Raw genomic sequence first — 21,598 nt, 5'->3', positions numbered from 1 at the left:
ATAATGGAAAACAACTTAGCAAAGCACTTGTAAGAAAGAGATATATACAACAATTGCCTTTTAAAGGTTAAAACGAGGAATTATAAACCTGTGAAAGTGCTTTTCTCCAATGCACTGAGGAGTACAGAGCTATAACTTACCTGGTTCCTCTGGGGTTGGGCGAGGAGTCTGTGGGCTATAACTTAACCTGGTTCCTCTGGGGCTGGACCGGAGGTCTAAAGGGCTATAATTTACCTAGTTCCTCTGGGACTGGCCCATAGGTCTACAGGGCTATAACTTCCCTGGTTCCTCTGGGGCTGGCTCGTGGGTCTGTAGGGCTCTAACTTACCTGGTTCCTCTGGGGTTGGCACGAGGGTCTTTAGGGCTTTAACTTACCTGGTTCCTCTGAGGCTGGCCTGAGGGTCTATAGAGCTATAACTTACCTGGTTCCTCAGGGTCTGGGCCTGGGGTCTGTAGGGCTCTAACTTACCTGGTTCTTTGGGGCTGGCTCGGGTCTGTATGGCTTTAACTTACCTGGTTCCTCGGGGCTGGCACGAGGGTCTGTAGGGCTTTAACTTACCTGGTTCCTCTGAGGCTGGCCAGGGGGTCTGTAGGGCTATAACTTACCTGGTTAGGGCTCAGGCTCGGGTCTGTATGGCTTTAACTTACCTGGTTCCTCGGGGCTGGCACGAGGGTCTGTAGGGCTTTAACTTACCTGGTTCCTCTGAGGCTGGCCAGGGGGTCTGTAGGGCTATAACTTACCTGGTTCCTCAGGGTCTGAGCCTGGGGTCTACAGAGCTATAACTTACCTGGTTCCTCTGGGGTTGGCCCGAGGGTCTGTAGGGCTATAACTTACCTGGTTCCTCTGGGGCTGGCCCGGGGGTCTGTAGGGCTTTAACTTACCTGGTTCCTCTGGGATGGCCGGGGGTCTGTAGGGCTTTAACTTAACTGGTTCCTCTGGGGCTGGGCCGGGGTCTGTAGGGCTTTAACTTACCTGGTTCCTCTGGGGCTGGCCGGGGTCTGTAGGGCTATAACTTACCTGGTTCCTCAGGGGCTGGCCCGGGGTCTACAGGGCTATAACTTACCTGGTTCCTCTGGGGCTGGCCCGGGGGTCTGTAGGGCTATAACTTACCTGGTTCCTCTGGGGCTGGCCCGAGGGTCTGTAGGGCTATAACTTACCTGGTTCCTCTGGGGCTGGCCCAGGGGTCTGTAGGGCTTTAACTTACCTGGTTCCTCTGGGGCTGGCCCGGGGGTCTGTAGGGCTGTTGCTGCTGCTGTTGAGGAGGAGGTTGATATGCAGGTTGACGAGCTTGTTGGGGTTGAGCTAAGGAAGATAAGATTCAAGTGAACACAAAACCTGAATGTTTAAAGGCAATGAAGTGATTGCCCAGTCATTGACACTCTCTGAACCAAAACATAAACACTACCACAAATAAAATAGAAATGTGAACTAAATCACTGAACAAAAATATACAATATGGTGATCATGAGCCGAGACTATTTTTTTCTAATTTGCCTGAGCATGTGCAGGTGTCATGTATACTATAGAAACTAATCACTGTGCACTGTGGTATGACATGGTTCAGTATATGTAAGCCAAGGAGAAGCAGAAAAATGGTAGTAGATTCCTTCATGCAGTTATCTAACAAATCAAAATACTCAAATGCTTTTACAATCAAAATTATAAACAGTATGCCAACTGCCAAACACCTGAAAATAAAGCTGGAAAATCATATACATACCTGTACAATACAATATACCAGGACATCTAACTAAATATTTACGGATAATTAAAAATAATGTCAAAACATCTCAAAACCCAATAATGTTTGTAGATTAGGCTTCATCACCCTATAAAAGGATTTTCTCTTGTCTCCACTTCTTTCATATCTGTGCCATTCTTTGACAATCCAAAAGTTTTGTATTTATAGAAACAGACTATGTCTCTGCATATTACAGAGTTACTTCCCTTGCAGATCGGTATTCATTGTGATAGTATTATTTTGTGAGTTACACTTAAAAGTTACATGGTTTTTCTCCGAAAAGGTGATGTTACGTTCATAAAAACATGTCATAATCACTATCTACCTGCAAGGGCAGATAACTATGTAATAAGAAAGGAATATGATAAGAATTCATGATTTATAACAGTTACAACAAAAAGAAGTTGACTAATAGTTACGACTAATAATGAAAATAAATACTTCACTAGCCTACAGTTCAGATATTGGCTGTAAATCTATCTATTGATTACAATGGTAAATGGCTCATGGTTTGTGAGAATGATGAAGGAAATCAGGACCATGGGTTGGTATAAGAGGAATGGATACTGGATCCTGGTTTGTGTGACTGATAGAGGAAAGGAAAATGAATTTGCTTTACTATGAAACAGGAAAGGTGTATACCTAGATATAATTTCTGTTGGTGACTTTTGTTTTAGAATAAATTGTATTGGCATTATACATGATTAGCAAGTGTTATTGATTTGAGATGGAATATGATAGGTGCTACGAATAATGAAGGAAGATCAGTTTATCTACAGTGTTAAGATCAGTGAGTTTATAGTGTATGTACGGAAGTGGATCTGCAGTGGTAAGTATGAACTCAGTGGATCTGCAGTGGTAAGTATGAACTCAGTGGATCTGCAGTGTTGAAGCCCAGTGGTGGTTCACAATCAGTGGACCTGCAGTTGTATGTAGTTCAGGCCTGCAGTGGTTGTTCAGTGGGTTTGTAGTGGCAGGTGTGATACTGGGCAGGGTAAGAGGTCACCATGACCAATTGCAGCAGCAGGAAATGGGGACACTGTAGGTTCGACTCACAACTCCCAGCTAAGTCTTCAGGCGATGAGAAGTCTTCGGACCTGTCCATTACCTCCTCAGTGGGAGGGGGTGGTGGGTCATACTGTGGAGGGCAATCATTGGACTGGCTTATTGTCTCCTCATTTGGAGAGGTGGGTGGGTCGTATGATGGCGGGGCTGGTGGGTCGTATGATGGTAGACAGTCATCAGATGGGCTAGCTGCCTCCTCAGTTGGAGGGGCTGGCGGGGCGTAAGTTGGAGGTAAATTGTTGATCATTGATGGAATTTGGTTTGTCTGTGTCATCCTCACGGGTGTAGCAAAATGAATTTCCATCTCTTGAACAGAGCATAACCTATATTTGTATCTTGTATCCTGGTGCAATGTTCTCCAATATAGAGAATCTTATAGGAAACTGGAGTGCTTCTGAATAGGCTTCCAGTGTAAAATTACACTTATTTATTATCACATATCTATTTTTATTTCTTACTTTTGAAATTAAAAAAAAACAACTCTAATTACAACATAACATTGCGTTAGAAGACATGTCATGGTAATGATCTATAATTATTGAATATTCCATTAAATATAATATTTTTGTTATAGGAAAGGGGATAAGGAAGGTGAGCTATATTATATAACTTTACAGAGGAAGGTCATAAAAGAGTATATCAAAAGTAAGGGCAGAATTAATATAATTAAAATTCTGTCATGCCGACTTAATACATGGATATGGAGCATAATCTAAGAAATTCTGACACAATATAGTGATATACATGAGCAGTGATGCTGCCCTGATACTGTAAAGTTAGGGTAGAACCTAGAGGTCTCGTAGCCTGGTACACTACAACTACTGGTATATATACATGCTGACTCAATATATTCATATACAAGGGAGATCATTCTCATGTCAGAAATGTATATCTTGAGAAATATTTATTACCTTACATATAAAGTAGTTAAGAAATACTTGTCGATAGGACAGAGATGCATGTAGGAACATATATATTAAGATTTGTGTCATTCTCACGTCAGAAGTCTTACATTCGAAGTTCAGGAGTTTAACTGTTGAGAGGTATATAGGTAGGACCAGAGTGGTGTTTATATATCATGACATGTCATTCTCACGTCAGAAGTCTTACATTCTAAGTTCAGGAGTATAACTGTTGAGAGGTATATATGAAGGAGTGGAGTGGCGTTTATATTCAGGTCATTATAACCAACTCACTTGGGTCCTCTTCTTGTGCACTAATGGCGTCCTTCTCCGCGCTCGAATCAGCAGAGCTAATAGGGACAGTGGTATCGATTTGTTCCTCCGCAGTAGGGACAGGTTTGGGGGTAGTTTGGGGCGGTTCCTCATCAGATGTAACAGGTGGAGTGTAAGTTGTGGAGGGTTCTTCTAATTCAAACCAATATGTAGAAATGTAGTGATATGATGGTTTGACTTACCCAAACAAACTTCAGACATGAGTGAGAAGGCGAACTTAGAACTGTATACATAGAACTGTATAGTCACTTACTAATAACACATGAAAGAGAGATTGTTCCATTGGAAATTTATGATTTGATAATCTATAACATAGTGTAAATACCATTTAACTTAGTATTACTATTTACATTAAATAAAGTTTTAAATGAAATATTTTACATTGAATGTGAAAATGAAAATTAGAAATGGTAAAGAATTCTCTTAATTTGACAATATGTGTTGGTTGTTGGTGCTGTACGTGTTATGCTGATAAAATTAGGAGAAGACAGTGAGATGCAAGTCTGCGTCCATACACTTAATGATAAAGGTGCTTGAGGATTGTCAAGTGATCTTTGTAAAGTTACCCGTAGTTGATAACAGGTACATAAAAAGATTATCTTTTTCTTGGAATTGTATATAATTATTTGATTTATCACTTCACAGATTATTTAACACAATATTCAATATTAATAAGTACACAGCATAAACAAATCAATATTTAAAATGTTTTTAAGTCCACTGCATTACAAATTAACATGTTACATTTTATTATGGTTTAAGCTTCTTTTGTTGTATATCATTTTATAATGTAACAATACGTGTATGTGATAGGGTCATTTATGGATGTGTGGATTATAAAAGGGAGGAAAATTTGAGTTCCTGTAGAATACCCGTAACTATCGACCTACAATTAGTACCTGGCAACCTGGCCCATCATAGGTTTTGAACTTGTAATAGAGGTGGAGGGCTAGTAATAATAATACTTGGGAATATCTGAGCCAATCAGTAACAGTACTACAAATTATCATTCAAATTGTTCCTTCCAACATGAATTATCTCTCAAGGATTCGTTTATAAGAAGAAATGACCAAGTTCTAGGGATAATGATAACTAATGCAATAGCTGAACAAGGAAGAAGAGGGCATCTGTATGACAAACCAGTAGAACACTTGCAGAAATCAAGAAAATCAAGAAAATATTAGAAAAGATTTATAAGTTTGTTGAAATGGAATAATAATAATATACATTATGTAGATATATTTCAATATAAAACATTTCAACATTCCAAAGCCTTGTCTATGATGTCTATGATGTGAAAGCAGGAGAAATCTTTAAAATTTTTTTTTTTTTTCATATAGATCAAGATGGATATAAGTTTAACATAGACAAAGATAGCACTGATTCACAGAGCAAGATGGATACAAGTTTACCTGGTACTAACCTAGACAAAGACAGAAAAGTAAACTGAACCCTTACTAATCAGTTCAATTGGAGTATATGTTTAGATGTTCTACAAAGTATACACGAGTAAGTGCTGAAAACATAGACATTAAAGTCTATCATACTGGTGTTAGAATTTCTCTATGTTAGCCCAGACTAGAACACATTATTGAAAAGCAGAAAACCGCCGATGAAAAGCAGAAAAATCGCTTCCAAAGCATGATCATAATGTAGATTCCTTTAGTGGAAATCCTATGTGAAAAAGAAGTTTGCTCCTACAGCAGATAGCAAAAGTTATGACAAAAGCATGAGGCCTACAAATAAATTGAAAACGCCCTCGCAACACGTTGTCATGGCAAGCTCAAGCATATATGGATAAGAAGTGAGATGAAGTCAGTGTTTATAAGCCACTACAGCTTTACAGTATAACTTACCATCCATGTGGGGAGGGGGTACCTCAACTGGGTTGTATTGGGGGACAGGGTCTTCCTGGGGAGGAGGAGGAGGTGGCGGAGATGCTTGTTGTTGGTAGCCTAATAATATTGGAGCAGTTACCATCAAATATCTGGTCAGTTGTGAATTGATGTTTTAGCCTAATAATATTGGAGCAGTTACCATCAAATATCTGGTCAGTTGTGAATTGATGTTTTAGCCTAATAATAATGGAGCAGTTACCATCAAATATCTGGTCAGTTGTGAATTGATGTTTTAGTCTAATAATATTTGGAGCAGTTACCATCAAATATCTGGTCAGTAGTGAATTGATGTTTTAGCCTAATAATAATGGAGCAGTTTCCATCAAAGATCTGGTCAGTTGTGAATTGATGTTTTAGCCTAATAATAATGGAGCAGTTACCATCAAATATTTGGTCAGTTGTGAAGTGATGTTTTAGTCTAATAATATTGGAGCAGTTACCATCAAATATCTGGTCAGTTGTGAATTGATGTTTTAGCCTAATAATAATGGAGCAGTTTCCATCAAATATCTGGTCAGTTGTGAATTGATGTTTTAGCCTAATAATATTGGAGCAGTTACCATCAAATATCTGGTCAGTTGTGAATTGATGTTTTAGCCTAATAATAATGGAGCAGTTACCATCAAATATCTGGTCAGTTGTGAATTGATGTTTTAGCCTAATAATAATGGAGCAGTTTCCATCAAATATCTGGTCAGTTGTGAATTGATGTTTTAGCCTAATAATACTGGAGCAGTTACCATCAAATATCTGGTCAGTTGTGAATTGATGTTTTAGCCTAATAATAATGGAGCAGTTACCATCAAATTTGGTCAGTTATGAAGTGATGTTTTAGTCTTATATATTGGAAGTTATCAAATATCTGGTCAGTTGTGAATGGATGTTTTAGCCTAATAATAATGGAGCAGTTTCCATCAAATATCTTGTCAGTTGTGAATGGATGTTTTAGCCTTATAATGCTGGAGCAGTTACCATCAAATATCTGGTCAGTTGTGAATTGATGTTTTAGTCTAATAATACTGGAGCAGTTACCATCAAATATCTGGTCATATGGGAATTGAACCCTATATTGATCATGGTAGCCTAATTATATTGGACCAATAAAATAAAAACCAAAGATGCTGCAGGTCTGATACTGGGTATATCGCTGAATGTTATTATTAACACATGTACATCAGTAAACTTGTAACCATATCTCCTTATAGTATAGATGTTGTATTTAGTGTTCAAGTTCATCCAGATGATTGATAACGTTTGTACAGTTAAAGTCCTTTTATGATGAATAGTTGACACATTATTATGATAACATGATAATTAGATGCACATTTAATGACCAATTATGATATGATGTAATGAAGATATATACATGTATATCTGAAAACAAGCTGACTGGCTGACTCTATCGTTACCTACAGCACTGTAACAGTACTGTATTTAGTAAATGTTGCATGCAGGAACACAGACAAGTAAAGAGTGTAGATATATTTAACTTACAAAAATTTCTTTTCTTAAGCAAGTTCCTGTCTTCTAAAATCTCGTAAGCTCTGACAAATCTAGCAAAAACCTTTTAAGTTGTCCAATTCATCATTAGAGATTATATTTCACACAACTAGCTACACACTGATAAACTAGTCTACACTTAAATATCCCCTGAACCCAAAACATCAGCTAAAATATGGATATGGATTGGATGTAGAATAATAGAATCCTCATGAAAGATTTTGGCTGTCAACCCTAGGTATCTTTGTCTTTAGTTTAATATCAATAGATAGCAGCTATGGGGGTACTTTTACATATAATGTACTGGTATTAGTAAGTACATGCATTAGTACTTTCAATGATCATAAGCTCATAGTCCAGGTACATGTATACCCGGTACCTCTATTTACTTTGGTTTAGTGAATTCTGTAGTAGATTATACTCCATGTTAAGTTTTCTTGAGTATTTTACATTATTTTACTGCATAATATTATAACTATATGAAGATCCTTCAGTTCTTACGTAATTACAGATCCGTTATATACAATTATACATTCCCGGGTATGCTAAAATTACACTCAGGACACCCTATTAAGGAAACCAAATATCTTTTCTGGCGATGGTCTGTAAATTTGGACAATAGAAAAATGGAAATTAAATAATGAAATTCAGTATCAGTTTTGTTCTGTTGTGTGGCTAAGGAAACCTTTTGGGGTTTCCATTGTTTTTGCAGTCTGACTAAGGATACAGAATGTCTTCTGGTCTGTCTGTGTAAGACTTAAGGAAACCTTTCAGGGTTTTGTCTGGCCTGTCTGTGGGACTAAGGTTACAGAATATCTTCTGACCTATCTGTGTGACAATTAAGGAAACCTTTCAGAGTTTTGTCTGGCCAGTCTGTGGCCCAATAAGAACTTACCCGAGTACTGACCGGCAATGGAGCCATATTTTTCATTAACAGGATCGTAATCAGAAATTGATCCAACTTTTCTGCCATGAGAACCGTTCTGAACTGTAAACAAAAACAACCAAACCATAACTCCTACGGTCCTTTATAAAACATCAACATAAAGGACAACAAAACCTGTAAATTAAAATCACATCAAATCATGCAAAGAATGAAAATGGCTACATCTTGACATCAACAAATATCACTTGGTAATAAAACCAACAATTGAAACTTTAATACTAGCTTGAGGAATTTCGCCAGCATGGTCTAAAAATTTCCTCCATGCACATTTGTGACCAAAGCTCTGAATTCCAGCCTTGGTCCAATTGTGGTGTAATTTGGCGAAATTTGATAAAAGGGAGAGAACTCTATACCACTTCATATTCACATGCTATCATATACTGCATTCTTATATAAACATTGTGTTCATTTTAGGTCTACAAAACTCAATTTGAATGCAATTAAGATAATGAAATTGCTTAAACTTTTTAATATTCTATTAGCCTTTCAAACATTGTTTTGCACTTTTTCTTAGTACATATTTTTGTTACAATCATTATCACCATTAACACAAATATTAATTCATTTCATTTATCAGATATATTGGTGCGCTGTTACATCTCTTCAGGGGGGGGGGGGATTCATTAGATAAAGTGCTGCCTTATTGCATCACTTCGGATGTGTTTGGCATGAAATTTAATAGAAAATCAATGCACAGAAACAGAGAATCTACCAACAAAAGAGATCTTGTTTTTGTTGTGCCAGAGGACCCTCCCCCCTCCCCAAAGACTAAATACACCTATTAATGATAACTAATGATGTCAATGGTGAGACCTAAAATGAACACTGACAACACAAAGCAGTTTTTTTCTCTCAGCCCAATATAGAATTCAACATTTCAAATGTCAGTTGAAATACAGATATAAAGGTCAATGCAGATATAGATCACTAATAAACATATATATAAACTTACATACAAACAATACCAAATACACAAATATAAACAACAGTCATCATACGGCTAAATATTTTATATAACATATACACTGCATTCATTTACTGCATTTCTTTTGCAAATATAAATCAAAAATACATTCTGTAAATAAAGCCATTTCAGATTACTTGCAATCATGATAGAAGAAAGGATTAAATTGAGCAAATTACAGTATAGCAAGAATATGGCTACAAGGGAAGATTTGCAGAAAACCCTTTCAGCTATACCGCATGCTTGTCTCTGTATAACACCGCGGTAAAACCCGTAAGGATTAAAGCATGTTAAATCAACCATGTATTACCATGTAGCACCACCAGTCACACTACGTCTGCTTGCTTATGTCTATTTTTGTATTGAACCTCATTGTTTTTAAAAGAAGTTTTTAGCACCTAGGTGGATTGGTGAAGATGGACTGTAGGATAACCTCAACATACTTCAAACTGGTATTTATACTACACCAATAACATAAGTATTTGTTTATCATTAGATTCGTGTATTGTTCTAAAGTAGTTCTGTATAGAGATCACAGGTAACAAATACATACAAACAAAAGCCAACCAGATATCAAATATTCAACAATAATCATAAATGTTGGTATAAAATTTATACTTTTGTATGAAATATTGTTACTATTAGTGTTATGAATGTCATACATATGTAAGCAAAATTATATACCGGAAACAAATGAAGAATGGGGTGTTATATTTCATTAATATGAAAACAAAATGATATGAACATGTCTTATAAGTAATATGTATTTTACACATTTTATGATTTAAAATATACCGATATTTCTGTCAGATGAAAACATGTTAGCTAGTCAGCGGGATCCATCACCTTATTACTATAAAGAATTTATATTCCTTCTGCCATTTTTGTAATCTAAAAAAAGGTCCATGCATATAACTTAATTGGTCCTTCTATCACTTATTCATGCTAGATAACTGCTGGGATTCTCTGTAATTTCATTAAACATGAGAGAGTTACCTCCCTTCTCCTTAAATTTCTTACAAACTATGAATTAACCATATTATCATTTTTAGATGGATTTCATTCATCTATCTAAGATACAAATTTCTATAAAAAGACAAAAACTGATATCAAAATATTATTTACTATGTTAACCATGTCTGTAAACCTGAAATCTAATCAATTTAAGCATGCCATTTATTTTCATCGTCATGCGTATTAGTCTTAATACTCCAATTTCACTGCAAATTTCCCCCCCAAAATGTTGCAAAAAGCTGCTTGGAAACAACAACCAAAAATTAAGTTCCCATAAAAATTAATACTGGTAACATTATAAATATCCATTACTTTTTCATTTTTCATTTGATAGATATTCAAATTTCAACTCTGTAGGATAATCTTTTTTCAGGACCCCTCCCCCTCCCCCACCAAAACAGCAGTATGAAGCTGGATGAGAAAGTACATATTCTAGAATATTTCTTTTAGTAAAATACCAAAATTTTACAAATAATCTTTTAGTAAAATATTTTTTTACTGAAGACAGTAAAATATTTTTTTTTTACAGAAGACAGTCTTTAAGTAAAATAATTTTTTACAGAATACAAATGTTTAGTCATTTAGTCAAATACCAAAATTTTACAGAAGATATAATTTAGTACAATACAAAAATTTTACAGTAGATATTCTTTGAGTACAAATTTTACGATACTGTATATAAAGTAGATGAGACTAGACAGAAGGAGAAGTAAAGATACCAAGATGTTGAAGCGTGTACCCATTTTACTTACTGCTACTTGATGATCCTGTTGAGTAGCGCTGGTGATGATCTAGGGTTATGATAAAAATGAAGCATCTCTTGGTTAGAACATTTACGTAACATGCAGAGCTGTTTGACAAATATGGCATAACCTTCATTCAAAAACCCTCTATAACAATGCATTAAAGTCAACACTAGAAGTGGTAATCACAAAGCTCAAGTTTTTTCTGTTCTATCATTCAAAGCTCACTAGGCCTTTATTTCCCTTATATGTTCTCTCATTCAAAGCTCAGTAGGCCTTTATTTTCTTTATATGTTCTCTCATCATCAAAGCTCACTAAGCCTTTATTTCCTTATATGTTCTCTCATCCAAAGCTCCATTAAGCCTTAATTTCCTTTATCTGTTTTCTGATTCAAAGCTCACTAAGCCTATATTTTCTTTCTCTGTTCTATCATTCAAACCTCACCAGGCCTTTTTTTTTCCTGTTCTCTCACAAAAAGCTGACTAGGCTATTATTTCCTTTCTCTGTTCTCTCATCCAAAGCTCATCCGACCTTTATTTTCTTTGTATGTTCTCTCATCCAATGCTTACCAGATCTAGATTTTTTTTCCTTTCACCGTTCTTTCATACAAAGCTCACAAAACAAATACACATGCCTTCCTCTGTCTTTTCATCTAGAGCTCACCAAAATTTATTTCCTTTCTCTAGTCAAATCTCACAAAGTCTTTATTTCCTTTCTCTGTTCTCTCATCCAATGCTCACCAGATCTAGACTATTATTTCCTTTCACTGTTCTTTCATTCAAGCTCTCCAATAAATATTCATGCCCTTATCCAAAGTTCACCTGGCTCCATTTCATCAAAAATCCTGAACTTGAAACTTTCCATAGGTCAGGACAGGAGTTAAGGAAAACATCCTTAGGATTCCTTTAGAAATTTTCTTAAAGTTCAGGAATATTGATGAAATTGGGCTCAGGTTTTATGATGCATTTGGTCATATTGCCTTGACAAACTTTACGAAATTGAAAGCAATTCTGTATAACACCTTAAGCAGAAGAAATGTCTTTAAATTTCCATGACACCATAGTTGTAAATTTTCATTCACATGAACATGGATTCAGTCCAGCCACTCAGATTCCCACATAATGATAATGAACCTGCACACATCCATGTTTTCATGCTGATATGCCAACACATTGTAATGCATGCCTGTCCTACCAAGCTGTTTAACTCGTATCTCTATAGCAAACATTGCTAGCTAATGAAACAAATTAAAAAGTTCTCTCAAACAAACAATGCTTTAATCTTAATAATGGTTTTTAATGAATACTTCAGTTTCTAGTCAATTTTAGTAGAACTTAACATTACATGACCAGCAATATTTGTTTAGTAACAATACCTTTTAATATCAGTTTGTGTGCAGCCAAGCTTTGATTTTCATTAAGTGCTACTTCTGAAATAATCCTTTTGAATGGGATGGGGTGGGAGATCACAAGTCAATTTCTTCAAACATCAAAGAAATGGAGGCATATTACAATTGATTGTTACGAACCATGTTTGATATTCTTCATCAAGTACTCATTCAGAAAACAAGGGGATGGAAGACAAACCAACCATGGGAAGAGAAGACCATGTGAGCAGCAGGAGACATCAATGGGAACTTTAGTTTATGTTTGGAAATTTTTACAGGAATTGGGAGTCAATTCAGGAAATCTATGAATTTAGGTATTAAATTTGCATACCATAAATAACTTATATGACAATTCACAGATCTGGGATATTATCGGAACAGTTAGAAAAGGTCTAATACAAGACATAAGACACCTGCAATAACCTAGAGTCACACACTGGACAAGGACATCAGCGTGGAAAAACTCGCGGAGTGATCTGATCTAAAGCCACAAACTGGACTACAGTATCAGTAGATTAGTGCCGACAGGGCTGCCATGCTGGAATCACCAACGAGGCCAGAAAACGCGCACAAACCAACAGTATATTACTCACCGACCCGGGTACTTGGGGGTTGCCATACCGCATACCCAGGGGCACTACCCCCCTGTTGTTGGGGGGCTTGTTGGGGGGCATTGCTACCTTGGTATTGATAGTTACCCCCTTGGTAAGCCATAGGGTTCTCATACACTAAATAAGATGGAGGTATTTCATTGTTTGTCTAGCTGATAATATCTATAGTACAGCTCAATACCTTATTTCTAAAGCTATAGGACTGAAAAACATACACTAGACTAAAAACATTCAGATTCTATCTTAAACTTTGTTATTTTCATTTGGTTAAGTGATTTTTTCCCACTTTTCAATGTTAATCCCTGTCAAGACCTGATTTCAGTAAACAATTTTTCATAGAAATTACACGAAGATAAACTAAAGCAGTATATAAATCAACAAACAGTATGATTAAATCTTTAACAAACATTTTGAAGTTTCTATACTCTAAATAACATAACCTTTTTGTTATAAACAAGAGAGAGAAAAGGCCAAGGAAAGTTTGCTTTCAGATAGATTTTTTTTTTTTTTTTTTTTTTAAATTTGAAACTGGTAATAACCATGTTTATTTTCTCCTGCTTAAGGACTGACGACAAAAATCTTTGAAAATTCAAAATCTCTTTCTCCGGTAATCAAATCTTCATCTTCCTTAGATATTTAAAATCCTATAGATATAAAGCTACTAGAAAGCCCTTATGGGAGATAACTCACCTACTCCGGTGCGCGAGTCATACACAGCAGTGCCCTGTGACTGGCGTTGGGAGTATGGCGTTCCTCCCTGATTGGCAGTAGGATCGTAATCATTAATACTGCCTGGCTGACGTCCTCGCGGCTCATAATCTCCGGTACTTCCTGGGCGACGTCGACTCACATGATCTATAAACAGCCAAGGAGGGAAGCGCAGGGTCATGCAAGGGGTCAACAAGTACAATAATGTTAGCATTAGTATAGACCTGGAATATTGGCTTACAACTCGACAGGTACGAGTAATGCTAAAGTTGATTTGATGATGAAACAAGTATCGGTAACAGCAGTTAATGCCAATGTTGTGAATAGCTGTTACAATTTCAACTTTATCAATCCAGAGAGAGTAAACAACATTTATAGAACATCCAAGTCTATGTAATGTCACTGAAACTGAACATTAATACATACAGAAGGTGCAAACAGTAATCAATACATTTTGTGTGACTCTTAACGTCATACAAAGCAACCTACTAACTAACGTCAGCATCCGAGGTCAAGGGGTCATGGGAAAATATGGTAGTGCCTTGTGCAACGACACAATATAGTATATAGATATAATGAGATAAGCGCATCACTAACTACCTGAGTGTATCATGCCATATTACATTTCCATGGGTGTCCATGTACATGCACGACAAAGTCAATCATCACTGGTCTATGTGTAAAAATTCTATAACTTGTATTTCATTAAACAGTGAAGGATATTGCTTGGGTGTTTATCATATTTATCAGATTGTGAAGCTAATATACACAAGTTTCGAGTGAGAAATTAAAGTTAAAATACATGTAACAAATATTGAGATAATTTTCATTTCTATTCAAATCAAATTTTCACAAAAATATTGCTGCTATTTCCATCAATCAAATTTTGAATATTAAAAAAATTCTTAAAAGATCAAATAATTTTTTTTTTTTTTTTTTTTTTTTAAATCCTATTTTAAATACAGATAGCCAACCAGTAAGTTTCAAATCTTGTTCTGAGTGTTCGGAAATATGTATATTACAGAGTTATCTTCTCTTGGGGTTAGGTATTGCTTATGACGTCATGAGTTATTGAGTGTAACTTTGCGTAATTGAGTCTGATGTCATTTCTGTAAGCCTATATTCTCAAGAGCAGATAACTCTATAATATATATACGTTAACCGAGTGTCCGTACCATCCTGTTCCACTGGGCGGTTCATCTCCATCTGGTTTCTCTTTTGTAAGTCTCCATGGTAACTGATATTACTGATAGTCTCCATGTTTTTACGGACGCGCTTTGTCTCAGGATCGTCAGCTATGGATATCTTAGCTCCTTTTGATTTCTCAAACTCTGCATGATATTTAACCTGAAATAGAATAAATTGATATATTATTACACAATATCACAGCTCACCTCAAAGAATTATATTTGAACAGACAGAACATTACAATGCTTTGTACAAAAAGGACCAGACAGCCACTGAGCAATGTCTTCTGTAACATAGTAATTATTATAATATTTGTTTTTACAGAATACAAATTGACTATATTTTGATTACCCTCTTTATTCCATCTTTGCATATTAAGAGAGTTAGCTCTCTTGCGGTAGGTATCGATTGCTACGTCATTATCATATGAATAAAAAATTCAGGTTGTTTTCTCCGACGGTATGACATTACGCTCACAAACACACAACGTCTCAATCAATACCTACCCGCAAGGGCAGGTAACTCTGTAATATGCAAATACGGAATATCTTACTAGCTAAGCTTGTAAAACTTACCTGGATATTGTCAAAATACTCTAAAATGTCTACGGGGGAAGCATCTCAAAGAACTTTTTTATTATATTTTCTCGTATCATAAGACCAATGGGATCAGACCAACAGTTGACACAATTGGTTCCTTTGAATTTCATCCAGGAATAGCAATTTAAGGATTTACTTCTGGACATTTAAGTGGTCAGATCATCATTCAACGTTCCATTATACTTAGCCTCTGACCAAACTAGACTTAGATCTATTAATTACTTTATGAATTGTGGTAATTTTAAGAAGTAGCCACCTTTTCCCATGATTCACTATCTCCAAGGATGCCCCTGTCCCTTTTTGGTACAGATGCTCCAACCCATTTTGGTTCAAATGCAATAAGTATTTTATTTGGTAGTAATTTTAAAAACAATTGTCAGAACAACAAACAGATGCTGTATAGCATAATCTCACCTGCCCTGAAAAAAAGGACTATTGTCCAGATACATCAGGTAAACTGAGAAGCATCCATTTTTTGTGTCTTACACACAGAATCATATAATATCGTATGTTAAGTATTATGTATCTGTACTGATCGGGATAATCACGTGATGCCAACTAGAGACATGTTACCACCTTAAGCTTATATCCATACTACTGTCAACACTTATTTTCACACAATCAAATTCTAGTGCAATATCATATTATGAAAATGTTTTACGCAATTAAAAGTTTATGTAATCACAACTGTTCCTATATAAACGACATACACAGGATCAAATACCTGAAAGGGCAGTGATATTTCAGAATGTCATATTGGGTATAAGGTGCTAATTAAATTAGATTACCACTAAAATATGTATATTTTACAATATTAATTAATCTTCATACCCAAAAAGTGACAATGAAGATTTTCACATTGTGATGTGCAACATAAAACAGAATATCTGAAAATGCTGAAATAAATATCTGTAATCAGCATTATGTTCATACTGATGATCAATTGACAAGCAAATTTCTAATTAACATTTGGGTTAACCTCACTAAGTGTCAAAACAGGAGGGGAAGAAGTGAGGAACTTCGTTCGTAAAATTATCATAGCTTAATAGTAATTCCAAAGCTTAAAATAATCCTTTTAATCTTTTCAAAAACAGCAGAAGGAAAAAAAGCTACATGCAGCTTCAGTAATACCTATCAAACATCAACATGCAACTGCAATCATAACAACACTTAAGTTTCTAACTTTCTGTATTAGATATTGGATTGTTTGTCATTTGGAGAATGTCATAGGTTTTTATCATATTAAATTTGTTGTTGATGCGCTACAGGTAATGTATAGGTAATATTGATGTACAGGTAATCCTAATGTAGAGGTAATCCTTAAAGGTAATCATGATGTAGAGGTAAACCTGATGTACAGGTAATCCTGATGTACAGGTAATCCTGATGAACAGGTAATCCTGATGAACAGGTAATCCTGATGAACAGGTAATCCTGATGTACAGGTAATCCTGATGTACAGGTAATCCTGATATACAGGTAATCCTGATGAACAGGTAATCCTGATGTACAGGTAATCCTGATATACAGGTAATCCTGATGTACAGGTAATCCTGATGTACAGGTAATCCTGATGTACAGGTAATCCTGATGTACAGGTAATCCTGATGAACAGGTAATCCTGATGTACAGGTAATCCTGATGTACAGGTAATCCTGATGTACAGGTAATCCTGATGTACAGGTAAACCTGATGTACAGGTAATCCTGATGTACAGGTAAACCTGATGTACAGGTAACCTGATGTACAGGTAAACCTGATGTACAGGTAAACCTGATGTACAGGTAATCCTGATGTACAGGTAAACCTGATGTACAGGTAATCCTGATGTACAGGTAATCCTGATGTACAGGTAAACCTGATGTACAGGATAATCCTGATGTACAGGTAATCCTGATGTACAGGTAAACCTGATGTACAGGTAATCCTGATGTACAGGTAAACCTGATGTACAGGTAATCCTGATGTACAGGTAATCCTGATGTACAGGTAATCCTGATGAACAGGTAATCCTGATGTACAGGTAATCCTGATGTACAGGTAATCCTGATGTACAGGTAATCCTGATGTACAGGTAATCCTGATGTACAGGTAATCCTGATGTACAGGTAATCCTGATGTACAGGTAATCCTGATGTACAGGTAATCCTGATGTACAGGTAATCCTGATGTACAGGTAATCCTGATGTACAGGTAATCCTGATGAACAGGTAATCCTGATGTACAGGTAATCCTGATGAACATGTAATCCTTAAAGGTAATCCTGATGTAGAGGTAAACCTGATGTACAGGTAATCCTGATGTACAGGTAATCCTGATGTACAGGTAATCCTGATGAACAGGTAATCCTGATGTACAGGTAATCCTGATGAACATGTAATCCTTAAAGGTAATCCTGATGTAGAGGTAAACCTGATGTAGAGGTAATCCTGATGTACAGGTAATCCTGATGTACAGGTAATCCTGATGTACAGGTAATCCTGATATACAGGTAATCCTGATGAACAGGTAATCCTGATGTACAGGTAACCTGATGTACAGGTAATCCTGATGTACAACCTGATAATAACCTGATGTACAGGTAATCCTGATGAGGTAAACCTGATGTACAGGTAACCTGATGTACAGGTAATCCTGATGTACAGGTAACCTGATGTACAGGTAAACCTGATGTACAGGTAAACCTGATGTACAGGTAACCTGATGTACAGGTAAACCTGATGTACAGGTAAACCTGATGTACAGTAATCCTGATGTACAGGTAACCTGATGTACAGGTAATCCTGATGTACAGGTAAACCTGAGTACAGGTAACTGATGTACAGGTAATCCTGATGACAGGTAATCCTGATGTACAGGTAAACCTGATGTACAGTAACCTGATGTACAGTAACCTGATGTACAGGTAACCTGATGTACAGGTAACCTGATGTACAGGTAATCCTGATGAACAGGTAATCCTGATGAACAGGTAATCCTGATATACAGGTATTCCTGATGAACAGGTAATCCTGATGTACAGGTAATCCTGATATACAGGTAATCCTGATGTACAGGTAATCCTGATGTACAGGTAATCCTGATGTAAGGTAATCCTGATGTACAGGTAAACCTGATGTACAGGTAATCCTGATGTACAGGTAATCCTGATGTAAGCTGATGTAAGGTAACCTGATGTACAGGTAATCCTGTTAAGGTAAACCTGATGTACAGGTAAACCTGATGTAGAGGTAATCCTGATGTACAGGTAAACCTGATGTACAGGTAATCCTGATGTAGAGGTAATCCTGATGTAGAGGTAAACCTGATGTACAGGTAATCCTGATGTACAGGTAATCCTGATGTACAGGTAATCCTGATGAACATGTAATCCTGATGTACAGGTAATCCTGATGTACAGGTAATCCTGATGTAGAGGTAACTGATGTACTGGTAATCCTGAGTACAGGTAAACCTGATGTAGAGGTAAACCTGTTGTACAGGTAATCCTGATGTAAGGTAAACCTGATTAAGGTAATCTGTGTACAGGTAAACCTGATGTACAGGATGTACGGTAACCTGATGTACAGGTAAACCTGATGTACAGGTAATCTTAGGTAATCCTGATGTACAGGTAAACCTGATGTACAGGTAATCCTGATGTACAAGTAAACCTGATGTACAGGTAATCCTTAAAGGTAATCCTGATGTACAGGTAAACCTGATGTAAGGTAAACCTGATGTACAGGTAATCCTGATGAACAGGTAATCCTGATGAACAGGTAATCCTGATGTACAGGTAATCCTGATGTACAGGTAATCCTAACCTTCCTATGTATTATAAAAAGCTTGCAAGTTGTCGGCCTGAAGATTTTAGCTTGCAAGTTGTCGGCCTGAAGATTTATACAACTTGTATATGTGTGTTAACTTATTCAGATGATATTTGACTAACAGTAAAAATTACAATATTTACATAAAATATGCATTCCAATGTACTGCTTACTGATATAAATTTATTCTTTTATGTGTAAATTACACAAACATGCATTATTTATTAAAAAAAATTACCATACCAAATCTGTTCTGTATCACACATACTTATCATTATGTTGAGCCTTTTTATGAACCAATGATTACGTATAGAAATATTAACAATGGGATCGACAATTTTAATTGTTTTCGAGCATATCAATGAACCTTGATCTATATGTGGACATGCTTATTAAACTAGAGGTAGGTTGGGTTGAACAATTTTTTTTATAAGTTTCTGTCACCAAAATCACAATGAGTAAAGGAGCCCTCACCAGTCCAAAGTTTGGTAGGAATTCATCTGTGGAAAATTAACCACTAATTATCACACCTGCCTAGCTCACCCGGATGGTAGCGTGCTTAGTTGTTCACTCAGCTTATGATTAAGTTGTTCTTAACCCTACTGTGTTTCTAATTAACCAAAGTGATAAAATATTCAGTACTAAATGACTAGAAGTGATTGAAGTAAATTAGACAACAGACACCACACTATGACATTAACTTAATCACACTATGACCTTATAAGTCATTGGCTCTTTGGGCTAGGTCAGATAAAAACACACACAGATGTAAATAATATTGGGTTGATCGAACGCCATGCTGAGAAGACACCAAAAGTCTTATACCGTACTGAAATTGTCAGTATTTCGAGAGTGAGTTCTCATTTCAACCGTGTCACTTATTTGTTTACATGATCCACGCTGAGAGGTAAATTCTTTCTGATATTCTATCTGAAAATGATGAAAAACATTTTGCGACATGGCATACAGACAAACCTGACTACAACAGTTTGATTATAATAACCCTCTATTACTGGGTAAATATATCTACTAATTATAAATACCCTGTACACTCGGATACATCAATATATCTTATATTTGTATATTACAGTTATATGCCCTTGTCGACAGGTATCGCTCGTGTGCGACATCATGTGTTTATGAACCTAATATTATTTTTTGAGAGAAAACATATCTATTCTTTACAAGGGCAGATAATTCTGTAATAAGCAAATCAAATAAGGAAAAGTATACAAAATATTTCTTTAATTCTAAAATGTTTTTTCTGAACGATTAATAGCATCTGCAGCACCAATATTTACACTTACTTAGAAACTAAATGCTTTACCGAATTTCAAAAGTTCACATAGCCAGAGTAATAATTTGGTTTATAGCATTTTAAAATATGATCTATCCCCCCCAGTACCATATAGTGTGATAATCAGGTTTGTTTTAAGCAAACAATAAGCACAACATTTACACATAAACAACCACAGAAAGCTATTGATATATACACCAATGTTGCCTTCCCTATACATCAAATCATTATGATTCTATCAAGATCAACTTAATGGATTTGTTAATTTACTCAAGTTTATCAGCATGCACGACATACGATTACTTGAACAAGAACGAGTCAAAATATTTTTACAAATGTGAACCTCTTTAACTTGAACTATAGTTGAACTTATTAAAACTATTGCATTGGTTATTAGATAAACAACTATACTGCTAACATAGCAAGAAACAACTGTATATTTCTGATATCATAGAATAATTAGCTACAGTATCCTTCTTTTAACCAATATTGTTTTTATGTACAAAATAATTACCAGGTATATACATATACCCTTACTTTTATTTCATACTGTTAAGTATCCAATTACAAAAATAAGATAGTGTACTGAAAATTAAACAAAACTGATACATTATTGGATATTAATATTGATGTCACTAAAAACCATTCTATTTCTCAAAACAAAATAATGTCAGGTATGCATGATCAACTGAAGACGCGGATAGATAGGGAATGTAACATGGTTATATAGGAGATAGTTAACATGCCATGAAAAGTTATGACACTAGGGTACACACACTTACTATAGCTGGTACACATTTACTATAGCTGGACCACACTTACTATAGCTGGAACACACTTACTATAGCTGGAACACACTTACTATAGCTGAGACACACTTACTATAGCTGG

The 21,598-nt window shown here is 35.9% G+C and overlaps 1 protein-coding gene across 19 annotated transcripts in view; it reads right to left on the bottom strand.

Annotated features, from left to right (window-relative positions):
- Positions 1–21,598, bottom strand: part of LOC138321648 (LIM zinc-binding domain-containing Nebulette-like) — a 47,321-nt gene that overhangs the window by 3,353 nt on the left and 22,370 nt on the right. For 4 of the 19 annotated variants that reach the window (XM_069265460.1, XM_069265467.1, XM_069265466.1 and 1 more), the window contains 9 exons: positions 14,990–15,161; positions 13,797–13,961; positions 13,089–13,223; positions 11,117–11,155; positions 8,336–8,428; positions 5,899–5,997; positions 4,004–4,174; positions 2,799–3,113; positions 1,206–1,303 (listed from right to left, as the gene is read on the bottom strand). In XM_069265460.1, coding sequence (XP_069121561.1) covers positions 1,206–1,303; positions 2,799–3,113; positions 4,004–4,174; positions 5,899–5,997; positions 8,336–8,428; positions 11,117–11,155; positions 13,089–13,223; positions 13,797–13,961; positions 14,990–15,161 — 1,287 coding nt within the window. Of the gene's footprint in view, positions 1–1,205; positions 1,304–2,798; positions 3,114–4,003; positions 4,175–5,898; positions 5,998–8,335; positions 8,429–11,116; positions 11,156–13,088; positions 13,224–13,796; positions 13,962–14,989; positions 15,162–20,235; positions 20,341–21,598 lie in introns of all 19 variants that reach the window. The other 15 variants (XM_069265454.1, XM_069265461.1, XM_069265455.1 and 12 more) reach the window with 14 other exon arrangements.

The sequence above is a fragment of the Argopecten irradians genome, chromosome 4, assembly GCF_041381155.1.
Source record: "Argopecten irradians isolate NY chromosome 4, Ai_NY, whole genome shotgun sequence".
In the NCBI taxonomy this organism is placed as follows: Eukaryota; Metazoa; Mollusca; class Bivalvia; order Pectinida; family Pectinidae; genus Argopecten; species Argopecten irradians.
Note: the sequence above shows the minus strand (reverse complement) of the source record. Positions and strands in the feature narration are given on the sequence as shown.